Below are 23,606 nucleotides of genomic sequence, written 5' to 3' on the forward strand. Positions count from 1 at the left end.
TTTACATAAAATCCCACTAGTCTCTTCTTATTAATACTCCACAATGATGCTTATTATTATTTTTTTGTTTTTTTTGTAGGAAAAACCAAGCAACCAAGCAGTATAAGCCCTTCATATAACTCATCCCATGCACCACTCAGTTCAAATTTTCTTCATCCAGATGGTGTACCCATGAGTACAAATATTAACAATCATGTATGTTTTCAGATTCTTGAAATTATCTTATTATTTACAGTACATTCGACTAATCATATATATATTATGTTACCACTGTTATATAGGTCTATCCAGCTACAAGCTTGTTAACTACCAACGGTCATGCATATTTGCCTCCATCTAACCAAGTAATCCAATTTGTTAGTTTAAACATCAAGTTTTGTGTTTTCAATGATGAACCTAGAAAATTTAATGGTGTAATATATATTTTTTCTTTTAGGATTACAATTCTACAGGGACATTATATCAATCCAATTTTTCTTTCATAAGTATGCTACAAAGTAGTGATTTGATGACACAACTGAATGAGGTAATGATTCAATCATGATTATATATCTATAGCTTATGCCTTATGCCTACTTAGGAGTATTTGGTTGATGAAGCTATATGTAATGCAGGATTCACATTCTTATGGTTATGAGCAGCAACATAATCTACATAAGTAATGCCTCCTCATATTTTATAAGGTATTGCGTAAGAACAAATAGTTATAATTATTGTATACTCAATATAAGTACTGCCTCCTTATATTTTAAGTTATCTAATTCGTTGACTCAACTTTGTGTATAATTTTGGGTGCAAGTGCAAGAGGTGTTTATGCTTGGAAATCTAGACTCATTTTGATTTAAACTCCAATATACTCTATTGGTGTTTTTTCTATTGTACAACTTGCAATGAACTATTATGATCATATTTTTATTCTACAATCACTGGAAGCAGAATTATTTTTTTCTTATTTTTACTAGTCTTTACAAAATTTCTCATTTAGATTTTAGTAGAGTATGGGTCTAAACCATATAAATTGAAAAGCGTACCAAAAAAATACCCATCAAGCTTTGGTATTGCCAAAAGAATGTGGTAATGATATGCTGGGCCACTTTCACCAATGAGATGAAATGGTATAACACTGAAAAAAGAAAATAGAAGGGCAATCAATTACAAATTTAGTGAAGTGTTTACACAAACCCAATAACTTTTTGAAATGAATGAAATTTTCATTAACATAATTTTCATCAGTACAAGATACAAACAGATGACAACAAGAGATGACAAGAAGTCCCAATTAAATTCGTCTTCTAATCTCATACATGTGAAAAACACTCTCACCCAAGAGATATACCCTCCCTTGAACCTTTGATGAACCCATCTAACTTTCAGCTGAAACATCCTCCTCAAGTTCGTGGGACTGCTTGCTTGCGTTTCACAAGCAGTCCACTCCCTCACATTTCTCTTTTCTCTGCCGTGCTCTCTCTCTTTCTCTCTTTGGTGCGACACAAGCACACACACATGCACACAGTGCACATCGAAAACACAAGCTAGCTGAAAGCACAAGCCATCCATAAAGCTAATTGATATTGTCAATCACAACAGCAAATAGAGAAGAATTATTGCTACCAATCAACACCAGCTACACCTTTGAACTCCACTAGCGAGGGATATCCAACAGTTTGCACCCTAAAAACATTAGAGAAACAAGCTCAATTAGGCACTAATATGCTCAAATTGTTTGTAAGGTACAACAAAATAGCAAAAGAACAGAGAAAGGGTTGCTCTTGCTACCCAAATTGTTTGTGTTTGAATAAACAGAGCAATTACTCAAATCATATTAAAGAAACAAAAATCTGTTAGGACATATAGAATTAACCAAATCGTTCCATTAACAACATACCCAAACCAAATTAACTTACTCATCACCTTGGAAACTGAGAAATAAAATCATGTATCAGTTGCAATAAGGAAATGCAAGAAAAATAAAATTAACAAGTGCTTGATTCTCACCATAGTAGTATGATGACAGAATTGTAATGCGCTCAGTAGGTGGGGAAAAAGAAAAGAAAAGAAGTAAAGTTAGAAATAGAATAATAACCATTTCACAGCCAAGATTGCAGTGATGATAAATCTTCATCAAAATGATGTACAAGTGTTGAGACACAGAGCATATATGATAAAAGCATAACTGGAAGCATAAATAGACCAGATGCTGGAGCAAGAAGCAAGACTGATTAACCACATGCAACTAATGAGAATCCTGTATAAGGAAGGAAATACTAATATCAGAGACACTGGTCTTTATTGAACACTACCCTTGTTGCATAGAGTCCTATCCTATCCAAGCATGAAGACAAAACATTCATACACCAGAGAATGATAATCAGATGACTCCACTAAATTCATTATGATTAAAGATTACCCACTGAAGGACAAATTATAATTCTAAAGTTTGTGAGACTGATACAATACTACTGAAAACAGGAACAGGTGAAAGCACATGCATACATACCATCACAAAAATCCCCTCGCGGCGAGTAGGGAGTTCCTCAAGCGCTTTCAAGGTCTCATCACCCTTAGTAACTTTCCCAAATATTGCATACTGGAAAGGATTCGTTATGTGAACACATTATTAACAATCATGTGAGATGAAATGCAATGCTTTGAATTGGTGTGCTCGAATTGTGCTAGCAAAGTGTAGTTAGCATACAAACCTGACCATCAAGATGTGGGGAATCTCCAAGAAGCATTGAGAAAGAGGATGCGGCACTATTTGGGTCTTCATATCTACCCAAAACAAAAGCAAAATAAAAAGCAAACACAATTTTTTTTTAAGAAACTTAAACCAAAAGCTTACCAGAAATAAATGAATACAGAGAGTCTAGTTGGAAAACTGGTGAGAAAATCTTATGAAATGGAAGGTAGCCTTACTTTCAAACTTGGAGAAGAGGAGTTGGAGCCTGGGATGAGATCTCGCATAATTCTTCGTCCAAAACCAAATCGAGGAACTAACGAGGAAAAAAAAAAAAAAGGAAACAGAATGCAAAAATTGGAAAAGAAGAAGAAAAGATCTGCAAAAATGGGGAAACAAAATCAGCAGAGATCCTAAGAAAAAGAGATCCATAGTTTTCTAGCTGAAAAAGGTGTTCTTTTTCTCTGAAGTATTTTTTGAATGTTGGTGCAGACTCCAATGACATTTCACGTGTTAGGGTTACTTTGCTTTGAAAGAAACAGAAAAAAAAAATTAAAAAAGAGGTAGAGAGTAAACGCAGCGTTAACAGCCGTTCTAATGAAACCCTCTCTCCCTCTAATAAGATCGCCAGGATGTCATAATTTTATTGATCGTACTACCACATGGCAGCCGCCAAGTGGTAATCTTGTATCAGACGTATAATTTCTCCTCTGTGGGGCTAAAAGTGCGACTTTTAGGGCATGACCCAACCTTCCATATTAGGCGAAATCGATCGAATTCGACCCAAAACTCAATGCCATCTCTTCTTGTCAACTAGAAGCCGGTGGGAGTTGGGGTTGTGAATTGATGAGCTCGAATTCTAAAGAATCCTCTAGGCTTGGCGGGATCTTCAAAATCAATGACTTCAGCTAGACACTAGCCTATTTTAGCCACGTTTTCCATGGCATAAGTTGAGGACACTCCTGCGTACTGGACCCGAATGGTACCATAGTGAATTGGACATCTTCCACAGAGTTTTGAGCCGGCGGTGAATCTTGCAGTGAATTTCATTCTGACCATGGACCATTGTCCAAAATCTTCCTTGCCATCTCTTCGTCCTAAGCTGTTATCGCGAAAACATTATCTTTGAGTGACCCATGTGATTTTGGCCTCACCACGCTATTGCCAAGCAATCTTAAGGATGGACTTGACCGCTTCCCTGTTCAGCGTATTGTCGGCTATCACCACTCCCGGAGCTTAGGGCCTTGTTCGAGTTGAAACATTCCACATCTTCCGGTTGTAGCGCCAAGATCTTCCGTGTTTGTTTGGGCCATTGGTGACAGGTTAGAGGCAGGTATGGTGTTTGTGGGAGCAGATATTTTCGTCTCAATCACAGCCACGTGGAAAAGAAGATTATCTCTTTTAATTAATTAATTGAACCAGTTTATCTGGCCAATTAATTAATTGGGATAAATATCTTAATTAACATGATATTATCTTTATTTAATAAGATAATATCATTAATTAAGATATTATCCTAATAAAGAGAAGATAATGTCATTATCTCATATATTATCTCCATAAAAAGAGATAATATCATTTAATTAGATATTATCTTAGTCCGACTCGATCCCTACGAATTTGGGTAGAGAATAAACTCAGCATATTCTCTCACGAAACCCTAGCCCCGAGGCTCCTATAAATAGATGACTTCATTCATCATTCAAGGTACATCAAAACCTACTCCTAATACCCGAGAAAAATACCCGAAGCTCTCTCCTTCTCCCTCTCCACTCTCCATATTTTCTCCACACGGCTCACCACACACGGCTCAGCTTCACACCCTACATAAACACTACTCCGTACCCTTTGCTTAGCTATTGTTTTCCTACAAACACTCGAACTAACTTAGGCATCGGAGGGCCTTTGGCCAACACCCGGGTGTGGTATATTCTCAATACATTTCACAGGAATCGAGAAGAGAGAGAAGGAAGATCGAAGGTTGAAGGATCTAGAAGCGAATATTCTCCCGTGAGATTATTTGCACAAACATTTGGTGCTTTCGTTGAGAGCACGAGTTATACTCAACGCGTTGCTCAAGGAATCCGTTCCTCCTATTTTCCAATCTACCGAAGCCTTCCAAACAACCATGGTTGGAAGCAAACGCACTAGAAGCAAAACCGCCGCGGCTCGATCCGAGATGGCCCAAAGCCATTCCACCCACGATCCCGCGATCGACATGGTGGCACCACCACCTCTCGCCACCGTGCCACCTACTGGACCCGCAACCGGATCTAGCAACCTCCGTGGCACTGCCGCCGAACATGGTGGACCCTCCCATCAAGGTGGGCTCGTTACCACCACCGATTTAGGCCCGGTCTTGGAGCAACTTCAAGCGTTCCCTCCACTGCCTCCACGCTCAACGCACACTCTCGGGTACACGTCTAATGAAACCCTAGGCCGTGTGCAATTGGGCTCCACACGCTTCTCTCCTCCCGATCCACAAAGTCAAGCAGATCTCAACCTGAGAGTCGACCATTGCTAGCTCAGAGAATGGATGACCAAAATGCTCTTATGAGGCAGCTCATTAATCAAATAAGCATGGCTCAAAATCTTGGCCTTGGACAACCAGGCGAAGAAAGAAGAATAGACGAACGCATCGGTGGGCAGCTCAACGGTCACCAAGCGGGTCGGCGGAGTGGCGGACAAGCGATGCACAACCACGTGATCGGCTTGCCGACATGCGCAAGCATTTGCAAGCCACCACGCAAAGCAACGTGCGAAAGGCTAGGCCGACTTGGCGTCCGTGCTCGCGCTGGGCCGCAGGGAAATGTGCTTCAAAGGCTAGGCTCCCAAGGAGATCAATGACAATCACCGCAATGAGGATCGTGAAGATAGGCGCTCCACTGCCCACTCGCGAGAAATATTCACGAAGGCTAAGCCCCGGGAAGTCAACCGGTAACCATCGTAATGAGGATGCGTGAAGAGGCACTCCACGCTCGCCGTCAAAGTTGAAAAATCCTAAGCGCGATCCACCAACACGCCTCCTAGGCAGCGGACGAGAGGACCGACCCGCGGACCAACGAGAGGTCAATCGATCGCCCGAATCGCAAAAGTCGCCAGCGTGATCAACCAGCAATGCGCGCGGAAGACGTTGAGAAGCTTGTGAATGACCGACTTCGAGACTTAAAGACTAGCGGGAACCTCGAGGATGCACTACGTAAGGAGATGGACCAAGCGATCTATACTCCTTTCACCCACGAAATCGAGCGGTGCTCCCGAAACGATTCTCAACGCCCTCTTTTACATGCTTCAAAGGCGATTCCGATCCCGAAAACCATCTGAAGCATTTTAAGAGCCTTATGATCCTCTACAAAGCCGAAGACGCGCTAATGTGCAAGGTGTTTGCAATGACTTTGCAAGGAGCAGCTCAGGACTGGTTCCACACCCTGCCATCTGGGTCGATCAGCAGCTTCAAGGAGCTTGCTTATGTCTTCACTAAAGAATACACTTCTTATCGGTCAATCAAGAAGAATCCTGACCATCTGTTCAACCTGCACAAGAAGTCCATTGAATCCCTGCGAGACTACATCAAGAGGTTCCGGAGAGGGCAAACATTGTAGGATGTGATGACCAAATTGCGTCATCTGCCTTCAAGAGAGGGTTGGCCAGAATGTGAGCTATGTCGCGGTGACCATCTATCCTCGCCAAACACGGTAGAAGTCTTCGCTATAGCGAGCGCTCGCATTATGGGACGGCGACCGGATCGCCACGAAGTGATCAAGTAGGTGACGAGCAAGCCAAGAAGAATGGCAGCGTAGATCACGGCCTCGGGAGGTGCTTGAAGACTACACCAAGTTCACTATCCGATACACGGATCTTGGCCCAAGTAAAAGACATGCCTTGGTTGAAGAAACCATCGCCTTTAAAGAAACCCAACCAAGAAGGATACGATGAATCTTGCACATTCCATGAAGGGCATGGTCATTACACAAGCATTGTTTACTTTGGAAAAGGCACCTTGAAGATCTAGTCGAGAGGCGGCCATTGCACAAAATTCATAGCAAGGAGGGCTATCCGAAATCAAGGATTGTGTGACTAACGATGAACCTCAGCGAAAAGGTCATATGGATCAACACGATCCTAAGCGACTCAAAAGCCCGAGCCCGACCACCGAGGGGCAAAGAAAGATCAAGCAGGCGACTTCAGTCTCTTAAGCCGTCACTAGCTACCAAGTTATGGAAGACGAACCTTTCATCATCTTTCAATGGAAGGAAGTTCTAAGACAATGAAATACCCATCACCTCCAAGGGTACTACCCATGAAGCTCTTCACCTATCAGCTCGGCTCTAAGCAGGCGACCAAGCCTTCCTCACCTTCATTGAAGACAAGTTACTTTTGATGTTACTCATGGACTCATCGACACGTCTTGGACGTAGGCCAAACGGTCACCATCATCGACCGTCTCGGGCGTAGGCCAAGCGAGCCACACACATCGACCGTCTCGAGCGTAGGCCAAGCGGGTCATACAATCGACCGTCCTAGGCGTAGGCCAAGCGAGCCACTATCATCGACATGTCTCGGGCGTAGACCAAGCGGGTCACACACATCGACACGTCTCGGGCGTAGGCCAAGCGGGTCATACACGCCGACCACGTCTTGGGCGTAGGCCAAATAGGTCACCATCGCCGACCGTCTCGGGCGTAGGCCAAGCGGACCACACACATCGACCGACGTCTCGGGCGTAGGCCAAGCAGGTCGCCATACGCCGACACGTCCGGGCGTAGGCCAAGCGGGCCACTATCGCCGACACGTCTTGGGCGTAGGCCAAGCAGGTCACTCTCGCCGACACGTCTCGGGCGTAGGCCAAGCAGGCCACACTCGCCGACACGCCTCGGGCGTAGGCCAAGCAGGTCATACACGCCGACCGTCCGGGCGTAGGTTCGCGAGCCACTATCGCCGACACGTCTCGGGCGTAGGCCAAGCGGTCACACATCGACCGTCTCGGGCGTAGGCCAAGCGGGCCACCCTCATTGACACGTCTCCGGACGTAGGCAAAACATGCCTCAACCCAGAAGCACTCAAGCAGTTCACAAGACACTATGCAAATTGAAGTTGAAAAAATAACTGAAATTTCCTTAGTAAAGTGACCAACTGGCCAAAGTTCAACAAAAAGAAGACGATCAGGCAAGACCAATTACTCTAAATGAGAAAGCAGGACTACAAAAGCTAAAAAGAGATAAAGAAGTCTTCATCTATTAGAGGCGCGGCGGAGATCCACGATCTGCGCCACTTGTCTGTCGATCGACCACACTCTCGGCTCCACCTGATCCTCAACGTCTGCCCCACCTCCTTTTTGAAGGAGAAGAAATGTTGCTTCCTTTGTTTTTCCAAAGAAAGACTTGAAAAGCACCAAGATCGCCAGCCTTGACTGTGGTTTGGTCAACCACTCGGCCAAGGATGGACTTGATAGAAATTGCGTCTTTAGCGGATCGGACACGCTGCATCCTGCGAGGCTAGATTTTTCAACCTTTGGATTAGCCGCTGAAGTTGCAGAAGGACCTTTCATTCGGGCAGATGACTCTCTTGCTTTCCTAGCCTCCGCCAACCTCACTTCCAAAGGAATTTGCGACGTCGAATCAACTCCACGCTTGATTGCTCGTGACTCAACAGTTGAAACATGATGGTTGGATGGATGAGCAAACTGCCCAGATCGACTTCCAATCTTCGACTAGTACAAACGACTCGAATTTCAAAAAGGAGCATCCGCATCTCTTTGCCTCTCAACAAGTGAGCTAGATCGCGCACAGACTACTTTACGGAGCATATCACGATCTCCAAACTCATCAGGCTTGAGCTCTCGAAGACTTGACATCAGCCTTCCTCTTTTAGGGGAGTTTAGCAAAACACTCCTCATGTCCAGCAGGCAGATCATCAAGGCTCGAACCATCCCTTCCATCTATCGACATCCTTAGCGGGAGGCGATCCACCAACTTTCTCGATCGTCGCTCGGCGCCGGTCACCGCGCGCAATCGTCTTTGGCGCGATCCGGCGACAACCAGCCTAGTCCCACCAACTGGTCCTCGCCTTGAAAAAGAGAAGACGAAGAAAAATTTACGTGCTCGACTTACTTTGGGATGCACGGCAACTCCTCTCTTCGACAAGCAGTACAAAATTCTCCAAGATCTTTCTCAAGCTAGAAAGTAGAGAAGTTAAGTTTGCAATGTAAGAAAGAGTGAAGAGAAGCCCTGTATTTGTATAAGTTGGACAACTCAGGTCAAGAAGGAATCACAAGCTTATTCCTATTGAATCAACTCCAAACGATCGAAGCCTACGCCAATTAGTAATCCTATCTACAAAAAGCCAGACACAGTTGGAGAGCCCGAAAAAATAATTTCATCTCCTACATGCCACACAAGCGCCATGCAGGTGAGGGCATTTGTGGAGCAGATATTTTCGTCTCCAATCACATGCCACGTGGAAAGAAGATTATCTCTTTTAATTAATTAATTGAACCAGTTTATCTGACCAATTAATTAATTGGGATAAATATCTTAATTAACATGATATTATCTTTATTTAATAAGATAATATCATTAATTAAGATATTATCCTAATAAAGAGAAGATAATGTCATTATCTCATATATTATCTCCATAAAAAGAGATAATATCATTTAATTAGATATTATCTTAGTCCGACTCGATCCCTACGAATTTGGGTAGAGAATAAACTCAGCATATTCTCTACGAAACCCTAGCCCCGAGGCTCCTATAAATAGATGACTTCATTCATCATTCAAGGTACATCAAAACCTACTCCTAATACCCGAGAAAAATACCCGAAGCTCTCTCCTTCTCCCTCTCCACTCTCCATATTTTCTCCACACGGCTCCGGCCACCACACACGGCTCCGGCCGCCCGGTTCACACCCTACATAAACACTACTCCGTACCCTTTGCTTAGCTATTGTTTTCCTACAAACACTCGAACTAACTTAGGCATCGGAGGGCCTTTAACACCCCGGGTGTGGTATATTTACTCAATCATTTCTGGGAATCGAGAAAGAGAGAGAAGGAAGATCGAAGGTTGAAGGATCTAGAAGCGAATATTCTCCCGTGAGATTATTTGCACAAACAGTGTTAGGTTGGAGTGGTACGTTTCTACGCTAGTATGTGTATGATTGGTACTGATTATGTTTGTTGAAGGCCTTTTGGTTGAGGATGATGGTTGACAATGAGAAGGCCTTTCTGGGGAGAGGGATTAAGATTGAAACTTAGAATGAATCGCCATTACGGTGAGAAGTTCTCACGGATGAGAAAATAGCTTTTTCAGCTAATGGCATTTTTTGATCATAAGCATCAGAAATCCTAAAGCATCAAAAATCTTGCTCACTCAATCTTGACAAGAAAAGTGTCTAGAGTTGACATGATCGATAGTTAATTAATTAATTATATATATATATATATATATAATTTTGTAATAATGAATAAATTTTACATAAATATGCAATAATACTACGGCACAAACTTAGTTATCAACATTTTGATACCAACACATGTGCCATACCACATGACATGACAACCATGTTTTCTTGTCGTCTTGTATATTTTCTTTTGGCCTGATTCATTCTTTCTCTCAAGGGCTGCCCTTGGCTGTAGCCCAGGAAGGTTTGGGGAAAAAAAAAAATTAAATACACATATAGCCTAATATTTTAATAATAAATAAATATACAATTTCAACACCAATAAGCATAGTCAAGGATCTTCCACATTTGTATTTGGTGTAAAAGTTTGTCCCAACATCGATTTTAAAAATTTTCTAATAATTTGTCTCCAAAAGGGAAGCATTTTTCTAAATGAAATTCACCCTTTAATGAATAATATGGCTCTAATTTCATTTTTTTTTTCTTGTGTTTACAATTAGCATGATTTATATGATTTAATGTATACTTTTATTTCTAGAAAAATTATAGAAAATATAAGTACAAAAAAAAAAAAAAACATTATCATTAAATTTTAAGCTAATAACTTTAGCTAGCCAACCTATTGAAAAATTTCTGATTTTCTCTTATTTTTTTGGGGTTACTCATCTAGTTAAGGTTATCTTCACATTTATGTATTAAAAAAAAATAGAAGAGAGATGAGAGGAGTACAGTCAACAGATCGAGGGGAAGAGGGGATTTAAATTCTTTTGGTTACTCTGCAATATTATGTATCACATATATTATGTTGGTATCAAAATATTGATGCCCATAACGTTATTGATAATAATAAGCATAAGTTTCTAAAAATAAGGACGTGGTGTTGAAAACATTTGTGAAACTGGAACTGTTTCGTTTGATAGTCTTTGAAAGCAGAGGACAAAAATGCCGTTGGATTCCCTCCACACATTCCCCAGTCACCTTATCTCCTCATATGATTTTTCTCTCTGCTTTCCCTCCAAACAACCAAAAAAGAAAAAGAACAAAAAAATATGAACCCAAATTCAGATTACCAAAAATCAGATAACCCAAAATCTTGGTCTCCATTTACTGCTCTGCTCATTCTGTAGACAGAGGATTAGTGGCCTTTTTCTCACTTCCAATGGCCACCAAATTAGCCTTCACCTTAACATCTCCAACCCCTTTTAATCCCTCTAGTCAGAGACCCTTTGTTTCGGTTTCTTCTCCCTCCACAAGGGTTGAGTCTTTTCAGTTCAGAGGGAGGCAGCTATGTCTCCGGCGCCGGCTTCTGGTTCTTCCCTCTAAGGCTACTGCTGACCAACGACAAGGTTAGGATCATCTGTCCATTTGAGGCTTTTATTATTATTATTTTTTAATTTTATACTAGCGATATTGGGGGATGGGAATCAAACTTAGGACTTCGAGTGCATAGGTAAATGATTTTAACCACTTGACCTACGACCCCGTTGCATCCATTTGAGGCTTTGAAATTGGTGTTTGGTGCTTGCTGGTTTAAGTTTTGTGTAATTATTGAATGAAATTATTATTATTTTTTTATGCGAATGAAATTGATTGAGCGTTGTGTATGATGATTGAAATTAACTAATTAAGTAATCAATTTCAAGTCCACTGCTGTATTCATTGTGATATGAATTGAACACTTTGCTTACTATATAGGGTGTGCATAGTTAATAGATAATATTGTAAATGGGTTCGTTCTTATATCTCCGAAGTCATGAAAGAATATGGTAACAAAACAAAATGATCAACTTAGATTTTTTCTAAATGTAGTGCAAAAGAAAATTAGGGACTTGTTCATAATTCAGTCTTAAATTTTTTTTACTTGCACGGACAAGTGTCGCCATGTGAAATTTACTCTATAATGTGGAATATGTTTTTTTTTTTTCCTCTCTGCGATATATACCACATTTATTGATCACATTTCTTATCGATATGGGGATCATCTACATAATTTGTTTTCTACCTCCATGTCACCTTTGTAGAAAGCAATGTAGTCAATGTTCACAAATAAGTTTATTGCTTAAATTTAAACTTCTTGCTTGGTTTTCCTTAGAAATTTCTTGAGTCAATTCCAATGTCTTTGTTTCAGACAAGGTTGAAGATGAGGAAGTTTTTGATGGCAAGATCCTGCAATATTGTAGCATAGACAAGAAAGGGAAGAAGTCTTTGGGTGAACTTGAACAAGACTTTCTTCAAGCTCTACAAGTAATTCTACACTGCATTTCAATGCTTTATATTGCTATAGTGTTTTTCTGTTAGACACATTATGATTCTATGGAGAGAGAGATACAAGAAAAATACTAAATCTGGATCTCAGTCGCCTTGCACAACTAATGTAGGGAAAAAGTGCAATGGCTCTTTCAGTTACCTTGTTCTAGAAGTTAGCTATCTGTGCTTAAGATACTGACTATTTTTCTTCTTCTTCTTCTTCTTTTCATTCTAAAGTCATTCTATTATGATGGTAAAGCTATTATGTCAAACGAGGAATTTGATAATCTCAAGGAAGAACTAATGTGGGAGGGCAGCAGCGTTGTTATGCTAAGTATGGACCCCTTCATTTGTTTTTTAAAGGGACTTGGCAACTCAATATCTTGAATTTCATAATGGTCATATTTTTTAAAGATTTAATTTCAGTTTCTCTTGTTTAATTTTACCATGCAGGCTCTGATGAACAGAAGTTTTTGGAAGCTTCAATGGCCTATGTGTCTGGGAACCCAATTCTGACAGACGAAGAGTTTGATAAACTGAAGATGAGGCTAAAGGTTTGTTTTTGTTGGTTGGTTTCATGTCTTCTTTCCTTCTTTCCTCTCCATATGTATGCTTTAGCTGCGATCTTAACTTTATTTTGCAGACGGAAGGGAGTGATATTGTAGTTGAGGGTCCCAGATGCAGTCTTCGTACCAGAAAGGTGTGAAATGCTCAGTTTTCTTGCTCTTTCTCTATGTATCCATTGTATGCATTTACCGCTGTATACCATTGGCCTCATGTGGTGGCTCGGCTTGGACTAAATCGGAGTTTAGTCAAAGCTAGTCCTTATAAGTCCCACCTCTCTAGACGGGACTTGTACTGATTAACTTGCTTGCACAAATGAAGGCATAAATGGCCAACAGGGTTGTGCTTGTACTAATGAACTTGCTTCCAACAGGTTTACAGTGACCTGACTGTTGACTATTTGAAGATGCTCCTGCTGAATGTCCCAGCAACTGTTGTTGCCCTAGCGGCGTAAGTCAATGATCATATCATCAAATGTAGGCTTAAAACTCACAATCCCATAGCTGCAGCTTTAATGCATGTGAACCAAAAAGAGTTCGTTTTGAGAATGCTATGTTATTCTGCTTCACAGCTCTTCTTTGAGTGAAGGGATATCTTCTTATTCTATATAATACGGCATCATTTTTCTTGTTTTCATTTTAATCAACTTCCTCATGAAAATGATTAGAAAGTAGAAACTGATTTTATTTTTTGACTCTGTTCAAACATAAAAATTATGCCTTTCCTATATTTATTTATTTATTGAAACTCTGGTGTTAACTTTCCTTGTGTCCTGATCTGCTAGGTTCTTCTTCCTGGATGATGTAACTGGGTTCGAAATCACGTATCTTTTGGAGGTAAGCAGTCACCATATCCAGAGTTCCTTGTTCTAAGTTCTCACATATTTTGGGATGGCTAAAAGTCATTAGTTTTTGGATGTGCTCTCTTTTAACACAACCTTTCATAAATTCTTGGGCTGCAGCTGCCAGAGCCATACAGCTTCATTTTCACATGGTTTGCTGCTGTTCCAGTCATAGTTTATTTAGCTCAGGCACTCACCAAACTGATTGTGAAGGATGTTCTGATCTTAAAGGTACAGGGAATTTGTCTTGTCAAATGTTAGTTCTTAACTTCTTATAAGTTATATGAAAATATCATGTATCTGATGTTGTTGATGCTATATTGCTATTAACATGTAACATTTATTTTATAGGGCCCTTGTCCAAACTGTGGTACAGAGAATGTGTCCTTCTTTGGGACCATACTATCCATTTCAAACGGCGGTGCTACCAACACCATTAAATGCTCAAAGTGAGTAAACAGCTAACCATTGATTCTATGAGCAATGCCCAGGTCAGTCGCCCACTATCGAATGGATGACTCTCAGCCGTTGATGCACGTGGAACCTACATTGCATCAGTGACTGAGAGCCGGCCACTTGCACGTGGACAACTGATCTTAAGAAAATCTTTGATTCCAGTATCCACGTTCGCATGTTTTGGTTCCCTTTAGTTTTAACTGTTATGAGTAATATTTGACTGCAGCTGTGGAACTCCGTTGGTTTATGATTCAAATACGCGTTTGATTACATTGCCAGAAGGAAGCAATGCTTGATTAGAATTTGGAACTTGGGAGTACGTATATTATCTACCCAACTCAATTATGTAGCACAAAAAGTAATGCATAAATCAGCACTTGTATTGTGTAAGTGGTTTCTTGTGCTGAATAATATACTCGAACAGTAGTTTTTTCTTCTTTGGATCTTCGAAAATCTCAGGAGTTGATTGTGAATATGAATACAAGGAGAGAAGATATCATGATCAGATAGTTCAGCGTTTTTTCTTCTTTGGATCTTCGAAAATCTCAGGAGTTGATTGTGAATATGAGTACAAGGAGAGAAGATATCATGATCAGATAGTTCAGCTTTCACGCTTATCATGCGATCTTAAATTCCAAATTTTGATAATAACTCAGTTGGGAAGCATTTTCTTTTCTATATATTTGGGTTGTCTACAAATAACCCTCTCTGGACTGAAATGCGTATACTAAGCCTCCACAAAGTTGATCGCAATTAATTACTCAGTAACTTTCGTACATAGAACTATTTATGGTCCACAGGACCACAACTCTATGTCCATTGTGGCTGTATGCAGTCTGCGTAACTAAAGCTTCATCGACAAGGGGCTTATAGCTCAACTGGTTAACTACAACTACTCATGCACCTTCGATTCCCCCTCCTTTCTAATATCACTTGCATTAAAAATAAAATAAAATCTTAATCATGCCTGCCTATTGCCAGTAATAAATACTTAAAAAATTATTCAGCTAATATATGATAAGGTGTTTTCTCATGTAGCAAGAACTGAAAAACCAACAGTACTAAGATTACCAGAATACTTCCTGACGCGTTTCAACATCCATACAACATACAGAACGGCCTCCACAAGATGGTTGAGTAAAGGCAGATAAAACATATTAATACATCCACAAAAATGGGCATCAAATCAACTCTAAAGGTGGAAAAACTTGATACAGGCTCGCTCCTTCCTACTCAATCCATCTGAGATGCTGCCATTATAAAAGCTTCACAGCTGATGCAGCAACCACCATCATCTCTATAGGACCGCCACATCTAAATAATCCCCAATCTACATCATAGAATGGAAAGAAGTGAGAACACCCATCGTTTCCTTTTTTGGTCGAACACAATAAATTCTGATATAAAATTTCACTTTACCTGGAAGTTAAAATCATTCAATGCCTTGTTCTCATCCGGATTTCTACCATTTCCATAAGAATGCGTCATCCCAACCTTCAGAAATAAAAGAAACACACAATTTTTTTTTTAAAAAAAACACAAATTAAATTAATCTGCATTAGTACACGAGTGGTGTATCTATGATGATGTAATCGTGTACTATGATGATGTACAGATCATAATATACATGGCTCAACTGCATCTGTACCTAAGCTATATTGTTTCCAACCTACTCGACTCTGTATCAATATCATACTGACATGCCCACAGAATATGCCAAACGTTATGGAAAACAAATTTAAAAGAGGTGAAAAGATAAATATGAAATTCACATTTTTCTTTTGATAGGACATAAGCTTTCAAATTAAATTAATCTGCATTAGTACACGAGTGGTGTATCTATGATGATGTAATCGTGTACTATGATGATGTACAGATCATAATATACATGGCTCAACTGCATCTGTACCTAAGCTATATTGTTTCCAACCTACTCGACTCTGTATCAATATCATACTGACATGCCCACAGAATATGCCAAACGTTATGGAAAACAAATTTAAAAGAGGTGAAAAGATAAATATGAAATTCACATTTTTCTTTTGATAGGACATAAGCTTTCACATTAATGAGCAAAGTTTCAGTTGCAGCAGAAAAGAGGATTCATTTATCTGTAAAGTGGAGCATAAAGAAAGTCTTGATAGCTTGATTTGAAAACCTAAAATGTATCATAATACATGCATATATCACTAAGTTAGAAGGTAATAAGTACCGTTTTCACCACAAAATGACCGCGCCTGTCAGGGTATACAAAAGCAAAAGAAAGTTTTGCATTTCTTCTCCTAGCCTCTGGAGCAATCTCTTTGACCTGACAAAGAACTAGAATCATCTTCGAAGCAAGTAATATAAATTTATTCAACCAAATATGGCAAAGAGTATAGGATGGCATGACAATATAAAGAATGGACCACATACGAGATCAGTTAGCTCGCGAAGTGTCGCGTCTTTCCATGTATAAATTTGAACCTCATCTTTGGGCTCCTTGCCTCTGACTGCAAAATCCTCATTATTATGATGGCTTCCAATCTGCAGAAAGATAAGTTAAATGACATTGTAAAATGCTAAATCAGAATATCATCAGCCAAACCATATGTCTCTTTCATTTCCTTTATATTAACATTGACTTCCCTCACTAACACTGCTGCTAAATTCTCCTACAACGTGAGTTTCCTTAGACTTCAAAACCAAATTATTACTGCTTATGATGGTACAGGAAAACAAATGTAATTCTCCTTCCCCCTTTCGAATCTTATCTCAGAATCACCACCATAACTTTCTACCGAACTGATTTCAGAGCCTAGTTAGAGCAACCATGTTAAAGGCCAAGAGAGAGTGAGGCACTAATATATGTAGTTAAGAGTAGGGACTTCATAAGCACATTTGTAAGATAAAGTTTTCAATCGTTTCCCTTTGACTCTCTAATGGTGCAAAAAGCATTCCCAAACAACCCAAATGCTTTTCTAACACTACTCTGCAACAAAATCAACAGTATCTACTTCCACAAAAAGACCTTTAAGTCAAGTAAAGATTGAAGTTTTAAAAGGGTCATCTGATTTTGAATATAGAAAAAGAATTAGCACAAGAAGAAGCTGAAAACTACTACACAGTCATGAACAATTTCCGAAACCCAATTTGACAACAGTAAAATACTTAAAAACTATAAATAAATCAATAAAACACTAACTGGACTTGCACATACCTTAGTGAAAACCCGAAGCAACAAAGGGCAAGTCTGCACATACCAGCAAGAAAGTAAGTTGAAAACAAAATTTGAAAAACACAGAAACCCTAAAGAAGCAAACAGCAAAGCTTGAAGGGGAGTACCTTTTCACGGTCGACGGGCTCGAGGCGGGGAGGGGGCGGGGGCGGTGGACCTCTAGAGTGAGGAGGAGGAGGAGGGAGGGGTCTGCCGGGTGGACCTCGGGTCTGGGCTTGGTTCTGGGGACCCGGTCCGCCCATCTTGTCGTCTCTGTTTCTCCTCTCCATTGTTGAAGTCCTTCCCTGAGCTTTTTGGTTCGAGAATGATTTCGGGTTTTCGGGTTTGAGTTTTGTGACTTTGGGTTGATGTAGTTGAATTTGTACTGTACTGATACGGGTCATGGGTCCTTAGCCCACTGAAACTAAAGGCCGGAAAAAGCCCATGGAGTTGCCAATATAAATGTTAAATTAACCCAAAACTGTTATTTGAGTTTTATGGTGAAATAACCCAAAAATTTAAAACCTTTGTAGAAAATGACTCGTTTCGCTACTACATTTTACGCGTTGTGCGACGAAGAAGATTTTGTTGCAAAATACACTTAGTCGCACAAAATTCAGCGCAATAGAAAAGTCGTCGCGCATGATCCGTCGTGTAAAGAGCGTGAAGAAAGATTTTGCGCTACCAAAATCAATTTATTTCATTGGTCACGCAAAACAGTGCGACGGTTAACCTCCGCTGCACAAAGGTTTAGGGACGAGACAACTCTTCGTCGCATAAACCTTTGCGCGATGACAACATGATCGTCGCGAGTACAATGCGCGACAGATAATATTCGTTATGCGATTCGTGTCTCAACTATTTGGGCTACGATATTTTCTTTGTCGCGCAATGCGTGTCGCCAACATTCTGACGAAGATTCCGTTAGGAATGATTTTGTCGCGCAAGAATAAAATATATGTATTTAAAATGTAGTTTTCCTTTCTTTTTTTTTTCGAAAAAATTTTGCGCGACGAAAAAAGTAATATATATTATTTTAATTTAATACCTTCTTTTTTTTTGTAATAAAATGAAATTGCAATAAAAAAATAATTGAAAAGAACAAAAAATTATATAAAATAAAATAAATGTATATACAAGAGAAATGTTTAAAATATAATTATGAAAATAAAAAACTAATCAAATAATGTTGCAAAATCTACTTGGTCGTCTATATTCGAGGCTCAGGTGCAGGCGTCCACAGGGGTAGTGATGTCAGTGGGCATGCTCGGGGTGGACAGGCTCGAAGGTTTGGGCTTCCACAGGGGCAAAGGTCGACGCATCAAATTGAGAGACAGGAATGTCATACCGCGCGAGAGACTACAAAATCACTAACATCGACCCTCCAACTCGGCCACCTTTGCTTTGTCCAGCGGTCACTGCTTGTTTATTGGATGAACGAGTCTAGGTTCCCTCCGTCGGCATTCCCATCCCTCGACAATATGTCATCGGCCTTCTCCCGAGAGTCGATCCAACGTCTCCGTCAAGATTTGAAACCCAGCATCCTGTGGAGGATCCACAGACTCAATCGAAGTATCGAGAGGAAGTTGGGAGACGGACTCCTGAAGAACCAATTGGCTCTTCTCCACCATCTTCATCTGTTTAACATAACATAAAATATAAATTAAAACATTCATATAATAACCCTGAAACTTGAATGCGTAACATGAGAATTAAAATTAAATAATACTTACATGAAGGGACTCGACTAACTCATTCCCAGATCGAACATAAATGTTGCCAAAGACGTCGATCTCTGGGAATTTGGACCCCCCTAAATTGAACAAGAGAAGAAAAATATTAGTACGAAAAAAATAAATTAATAATAAAGACATATTAAAAATTAAATATAAACTATTTTATTATTACCCGCCGCCATGCATCCATTCTATATGAGAAGGGCCTGGAACCTCAATGGTGGAGAAGAGTCTTCTTCTTCCTATTGCCCTTATTGATTTTGGCTTTATTCTATTATACAAAAAATAAAACGTATTAGTTAAAATTGAAATGAAATAAAAAAAAAAAGTTAAATAAACATTAGTAATAAATATGTAATAATTTAGAAATTAGTATTAAAAAATACCACAAAATCGGGCGCTTGAAAATGAGCGCAGAGCCACGCCTAATTATCCTCCTGCCCTTCCAGCTCCTTCAGGCAACCCTCCTGAATAGTGACTTGCGGATTATCAAATGCCTCAAAATGGTGGTACAAGTCATTCTTCCACTGCTTGTACCTCTCAGTGAAGAATCTGTTGACGTATGCCAATGACTCGTCGTCGAGGTCCTCTAAGTTGTAGTTCGTCTGCAATAAATTAATTACATACATTAAGTAATAGAAATATATAAAGTTTGAAAGAAAAAGAATGTCAAAGATAGGATACATACCGACAACTGGCCGCGAACCTCCGTCTTGATCTCTTGGCATGACCTTCCAAGACTTCCATTGCATCGGGCAATGGGTCCGAACGACGTGACCAACGCGTTGTGGGCCAAGGAGCTATGCAACTCATCGTTGCAACAGATCTGCTCGTCGTATTCGATGTTGATCGATCGTTGGTCACCGGGTGACCTTGCGATCTTCAATCGACACGACCCGGGTGTTCTTCTTGGCTGCAAAGAAAGATGAAATTAACGTTAAATAAATAACAAATAAAACTATAAAATAAAAAATAATAATACCACAGCGGTTGAAGGAAATTTATACAGTTGTGACTCCGATGCACGATAGCGTGCTGATGTGGTGTCGGTGGTGCTAGCAGCGATGATGACGCATGGCACTAAGAGGTTGCGCCACCGATGATCTTGATGATGCCGGCGCACAGGGACCCCGGAGCAACGGCAAGTGGTCCATCGATGCTAAGCGCGATGACGGCAGATGACGGCCGAGCGAGGGAGGCGAACTACGTGCGATCGTCACCGCCCTACGACTTCTAATCAGTCGCCTTCGCACAATTTCATTATTACCCATAAAAATAAATCCAATTTAGCAAGATATAATTCTAAGCATAGCTTGACCTAGGGTTTACGATTTCGAGTATCCGAGACTGCGATCCACAATCCGTCGAATCTGACACGATCTTAGAAATACAAGGTACAACATACATGAGATTGAGTTCGATCCAACGGTCCGAACATATCAAACCGGGAAATCATACAATAGGCGAAATTCGTTCGAGACTTAAAACGGCAATCAAATTCAAATTCGGGCACACCTACGCGCTCGAGACAGCTAGGGATTGCATGGGACTCAATCACTCTTCCTTCACAGTTTCATCATTCCAAACAGCAAGCAAGATCATGGGTCTCTCTACTATGCTTTCAAGCATCTCAAACACAAGCTCAATCTGTGGGGATTGTCACGATGGTTTCAATCATCACAAAACAAAATTAAATGTGGTGTCTTTGCAAGGAAATCATGAGCAGGGGTTTGCCTTTGACTTTGGATTTTCCGAGATGAAGATGGGTGTGGTGGTGAGCCACTGTTGAATTTTATCCCTGTTGGTCTTACGCCACGTGCAAAGCACCAATTTAAAAGCAACCAATTCACAAACAAAGACAAATTGCCTTGTCTTGCTCCCTACAGCAAACAAAAAATAATAATAATAATAACAAGGCAACTGGGCATGCAATCCCAAGTTTTCCTTACCTATATGGCCCCTCCAACAAGAATTGTAGCTGAAAGATTTGTTTGTTGTAGTGAACATACCGCATGAAAGCATGAAGAGCAATGTTGTTGCAGATAAAAAGGGAGAAAGCTCCTTTGGTGTAAGACCACCACGTGAAGCTCCAGAAGGGAAGAAACAATATGGTTCCTTCTTTGATGCAAAAGTGAAGTTTCAGAAATTCACAGGCCCACATACTCAAGGCAAGTTCGAGAAAACCAAAACACAAGGCTTCACTTCTGGAAGGACCGCCATCTTAAGTCTGTCTACCAAATCAGTTGAAGTGGGCTTCATGGGTTTGTGTTGGGCCTATTCTTAACAACTAAAATGAGTTATTAAAAACAGCAACTTTAATTCTCTCAAGTGCATAAACCGTTTATAGTATAGCTTATGTAAATATGAGGTCGATCCCACGGAGAATGGTAACTTGGTTCCAAGTTAAATTACTTAGAATGCTAGAAAAACATAGAACAAAGAAACTGACTAACTAGCTAAAGGCGAGGTCGAATTCAACAATACCTCTTGCTAATTACTCAAGGTTTAGGACAAAATCCTAGCACCACACACGCACTCGAAATGGGGGGTTTTTTTTGTTGAAATGAAAAAAAGAAAGTGAAATGAAAGTGCTCGAAAGCAAACACTAGCAGCAATCAACAAGTTGTGAAACAATGATTGAGATGTGTTAGAGCCTTGGAATCCACCACTAGTTTTCCTATCCAAGTTATGAATGCATAGAAATTGACTCAAGCTTCATCAACAATAGATTATCGCATACAAGCCTATGGTATCTAGATGCAGGATGCATGATTCTCCTAAGGCATGTAATTGTGCATGGTATCTACACAACACGTGATCTCTAATATGCAACCTAAGCATGGTATCTACTTAGAATAAGCATACAAGGGTCATTAAACTCTATGAGAATATGATAATCACACAAGTCCTAGAACATGGTATCTGTCCTAGTCAAAATATGGTTATTAACCCCTTGAATGATTCTTAGGTCATTCATGTGTTGCTTGCGGAAGGAGAGTAGAATTGGTGAATCTAAACCCATTCCCAACCTGTGCTAGATGCATAAAATCCTAGTTAGCTACTCCAAGAAAACATACATCAAGCACATAGTAAACTGAAGATTTACAACTTGGTAATGAAAGCAAGGAAATCAATTAACTATAAAATCATCCATAATATTGAATATTCACTACTACAAAAAAGGAAAACCACGACGGGAATTCACCGTCGTGTATTCTGTTTTCAAATGGTCGTGGAATCCACCGACATCTTTTCCATAACAAAACCACGACGGTGAATAACCGTCGTTGTTAAAACAAAAAACGTCATCAAAAAATAAAAACCGACGTCTTTGTGCTGCAAAAAGACATAAAAAACAATCGAGGATAGGAATAGACGACCAACTCCAACAAAAACAACGTCGTTAAAAAGGAAACAGATGACAAATATAAATACGACGTCTTTACAATCATAATAGACGACGTTATTGACACCTACTACGTCACAACATTTCCCACAACCGTCGTAAAATAAATTTTCCACTTCGATTTTTATGAATTATGACGTGGAAATAGATGTCGGGTCATTACTTACGACGCATATATTTACAGAGACGACGTTGAATTTATAAATAACGTCGGTTCCAAATAAATGAGAGCCGTATTACAGAATTTATACGTCATATTTTGAAAATAAACGACGTGAAAAAAGATGGTGTCATTAATTACGACATAGTAATTTATAATGACGACGTTGTAGTCTATATACAACGTCTTCACCATTAAAAAGACTGTCGTCTTTAATAATTTATACGTCTTCATTTAAAAAATTGACGTCGTCTAATTCATATATCTTAACGTCGACAAGTTTAATGGACTTCAAATACCGTCGTAAAATATATTTTCCACTTCGATTTTTCTACGAATTATGACGTGGAAATAGATGTCAGGTTCATTAATTACGACGTATGTATTTACTTAGACGACGTTGAAATGAATAAACAACGTCGGTTCCAAATAAATGAGAGCCATATTACAGAATTTATATGTCATATTTTGAAAATAAACGACGTGGAAAAAATGATGGGGTCATTAATTACGACACAGTAATTTATAAGGACGACGTTGTCGTCTATATACAATGTCGGTACCATGAAAAAGACCGTTGTGTTTAATAATTTATACGTCTTCATTAAAAAAATTAACGTCGTCTAATTCATAAATCTTAACGTCGACGAATTTAATGGACTTCAAATACCGTCGTGAATTCATCCTTTTCCACTTCATTTATTAAAGAACTTACGACGTCGTAAATTCATGACGACGTCGTCTTTTGTAACGTTCAGGTTAAAATTCTCATCTTTTAGACGTCGGTATTATGGGATTGGAGTCGTGTTATTTTGAATTACATGGCGGTTCTTTATGCTTGTCCGACGTGTTATCCTGGATTACTGTTTAACAATAGCGTTGTGGTTCTTCATTGTTACTTTGCTTTAAGACGTCGGTA

General features: G+C 39.8%; 2 protein-coding genes and 1 pseudogene across 2 annotated transcripts; 1 reads left to right on the forward strand and 2 right to left on the reverse strand.

Annotated features, from left to right (window-relative positions):
- Positions 1-10,973: 10,973 nt before the first annotated feature.
- On the forward strand, positions 10,974-14,694 carry LOC148915152 (PGR5-like protein 1A, chloroplastic). The gene is made up of 10 exons (XM_089055814.1): positions 10,974-11,427; positions 12,210-12,325; positions 12,566-12,662; positions 12,782-12,882; positions 12,972-13,028; positions 13,266-13,342; positions 13,677-13,728; positions 13,854-13,964; positions 14,085-14,182; positions 14,416-14,694. Exons 1-10 carry the CDS (start codon positions 11,241-11,243, stop codon positions 14,483-14,485), a joined length of 966 nt encoding a protein of 321 aa, XP_088911940.1. The 5' UTR covers positions 10,974-11,240; the 3' UTR covers positions 14,486-14,694.
- A 483-nt stretch (positions 14,695-15,177) lies between these two features.
- On the reverse strand, positions 15,178-17,738 carry LOC103337374 (histone deacetylase complex subunit SAP18-like). Its single transcript, XM_008240528.3, has 6 exons — positions 17,514-17,738; positions 17,389-17,421; positions 16,605-16,715; positions 16,402-16,497; positions 15,609-15,683; positions 15,178-15,519 (listed from the first exon to the last, which is right to left on the reverse strand). The coding sequence occupies exons 1-6, from the start codon at positions 17,673-17,675 to the stop codon at positions 15,487-15,489; spliced, it is 510 nt and encodes a 169-aa protein (XP_008238750.2). The 5' UTR covers positions 17,676-17,738; the 3' UTR covers positions 15,178-15,486.
- A 1,131-nt stretch (positions 17,739-18,869) lies between these two features.
- Positions 18,870-20,275, reverse strand: LOC148915153 (uncharacterized; annotated as a pseudogene).
- Positions 20,276-23,606: the final 3,331 nt, after the last annotated feature.

The sequence above is a fragment of the Prunus mume genome, linkage group LG7 (assembly GCF_029339155.1).
Source record: "Prunus mume cultivar Tortuosa linkage group LG7, ASM2933915v1, whole genome shotgun sequence".
Classification (NCBI taxonomy): domain Eukaryota; kingdom Viridiplantae; phylum Streptophyta; class Magnoliopsida; order Rosales; family Rosaceae; genus Prunus; species Prunus mume.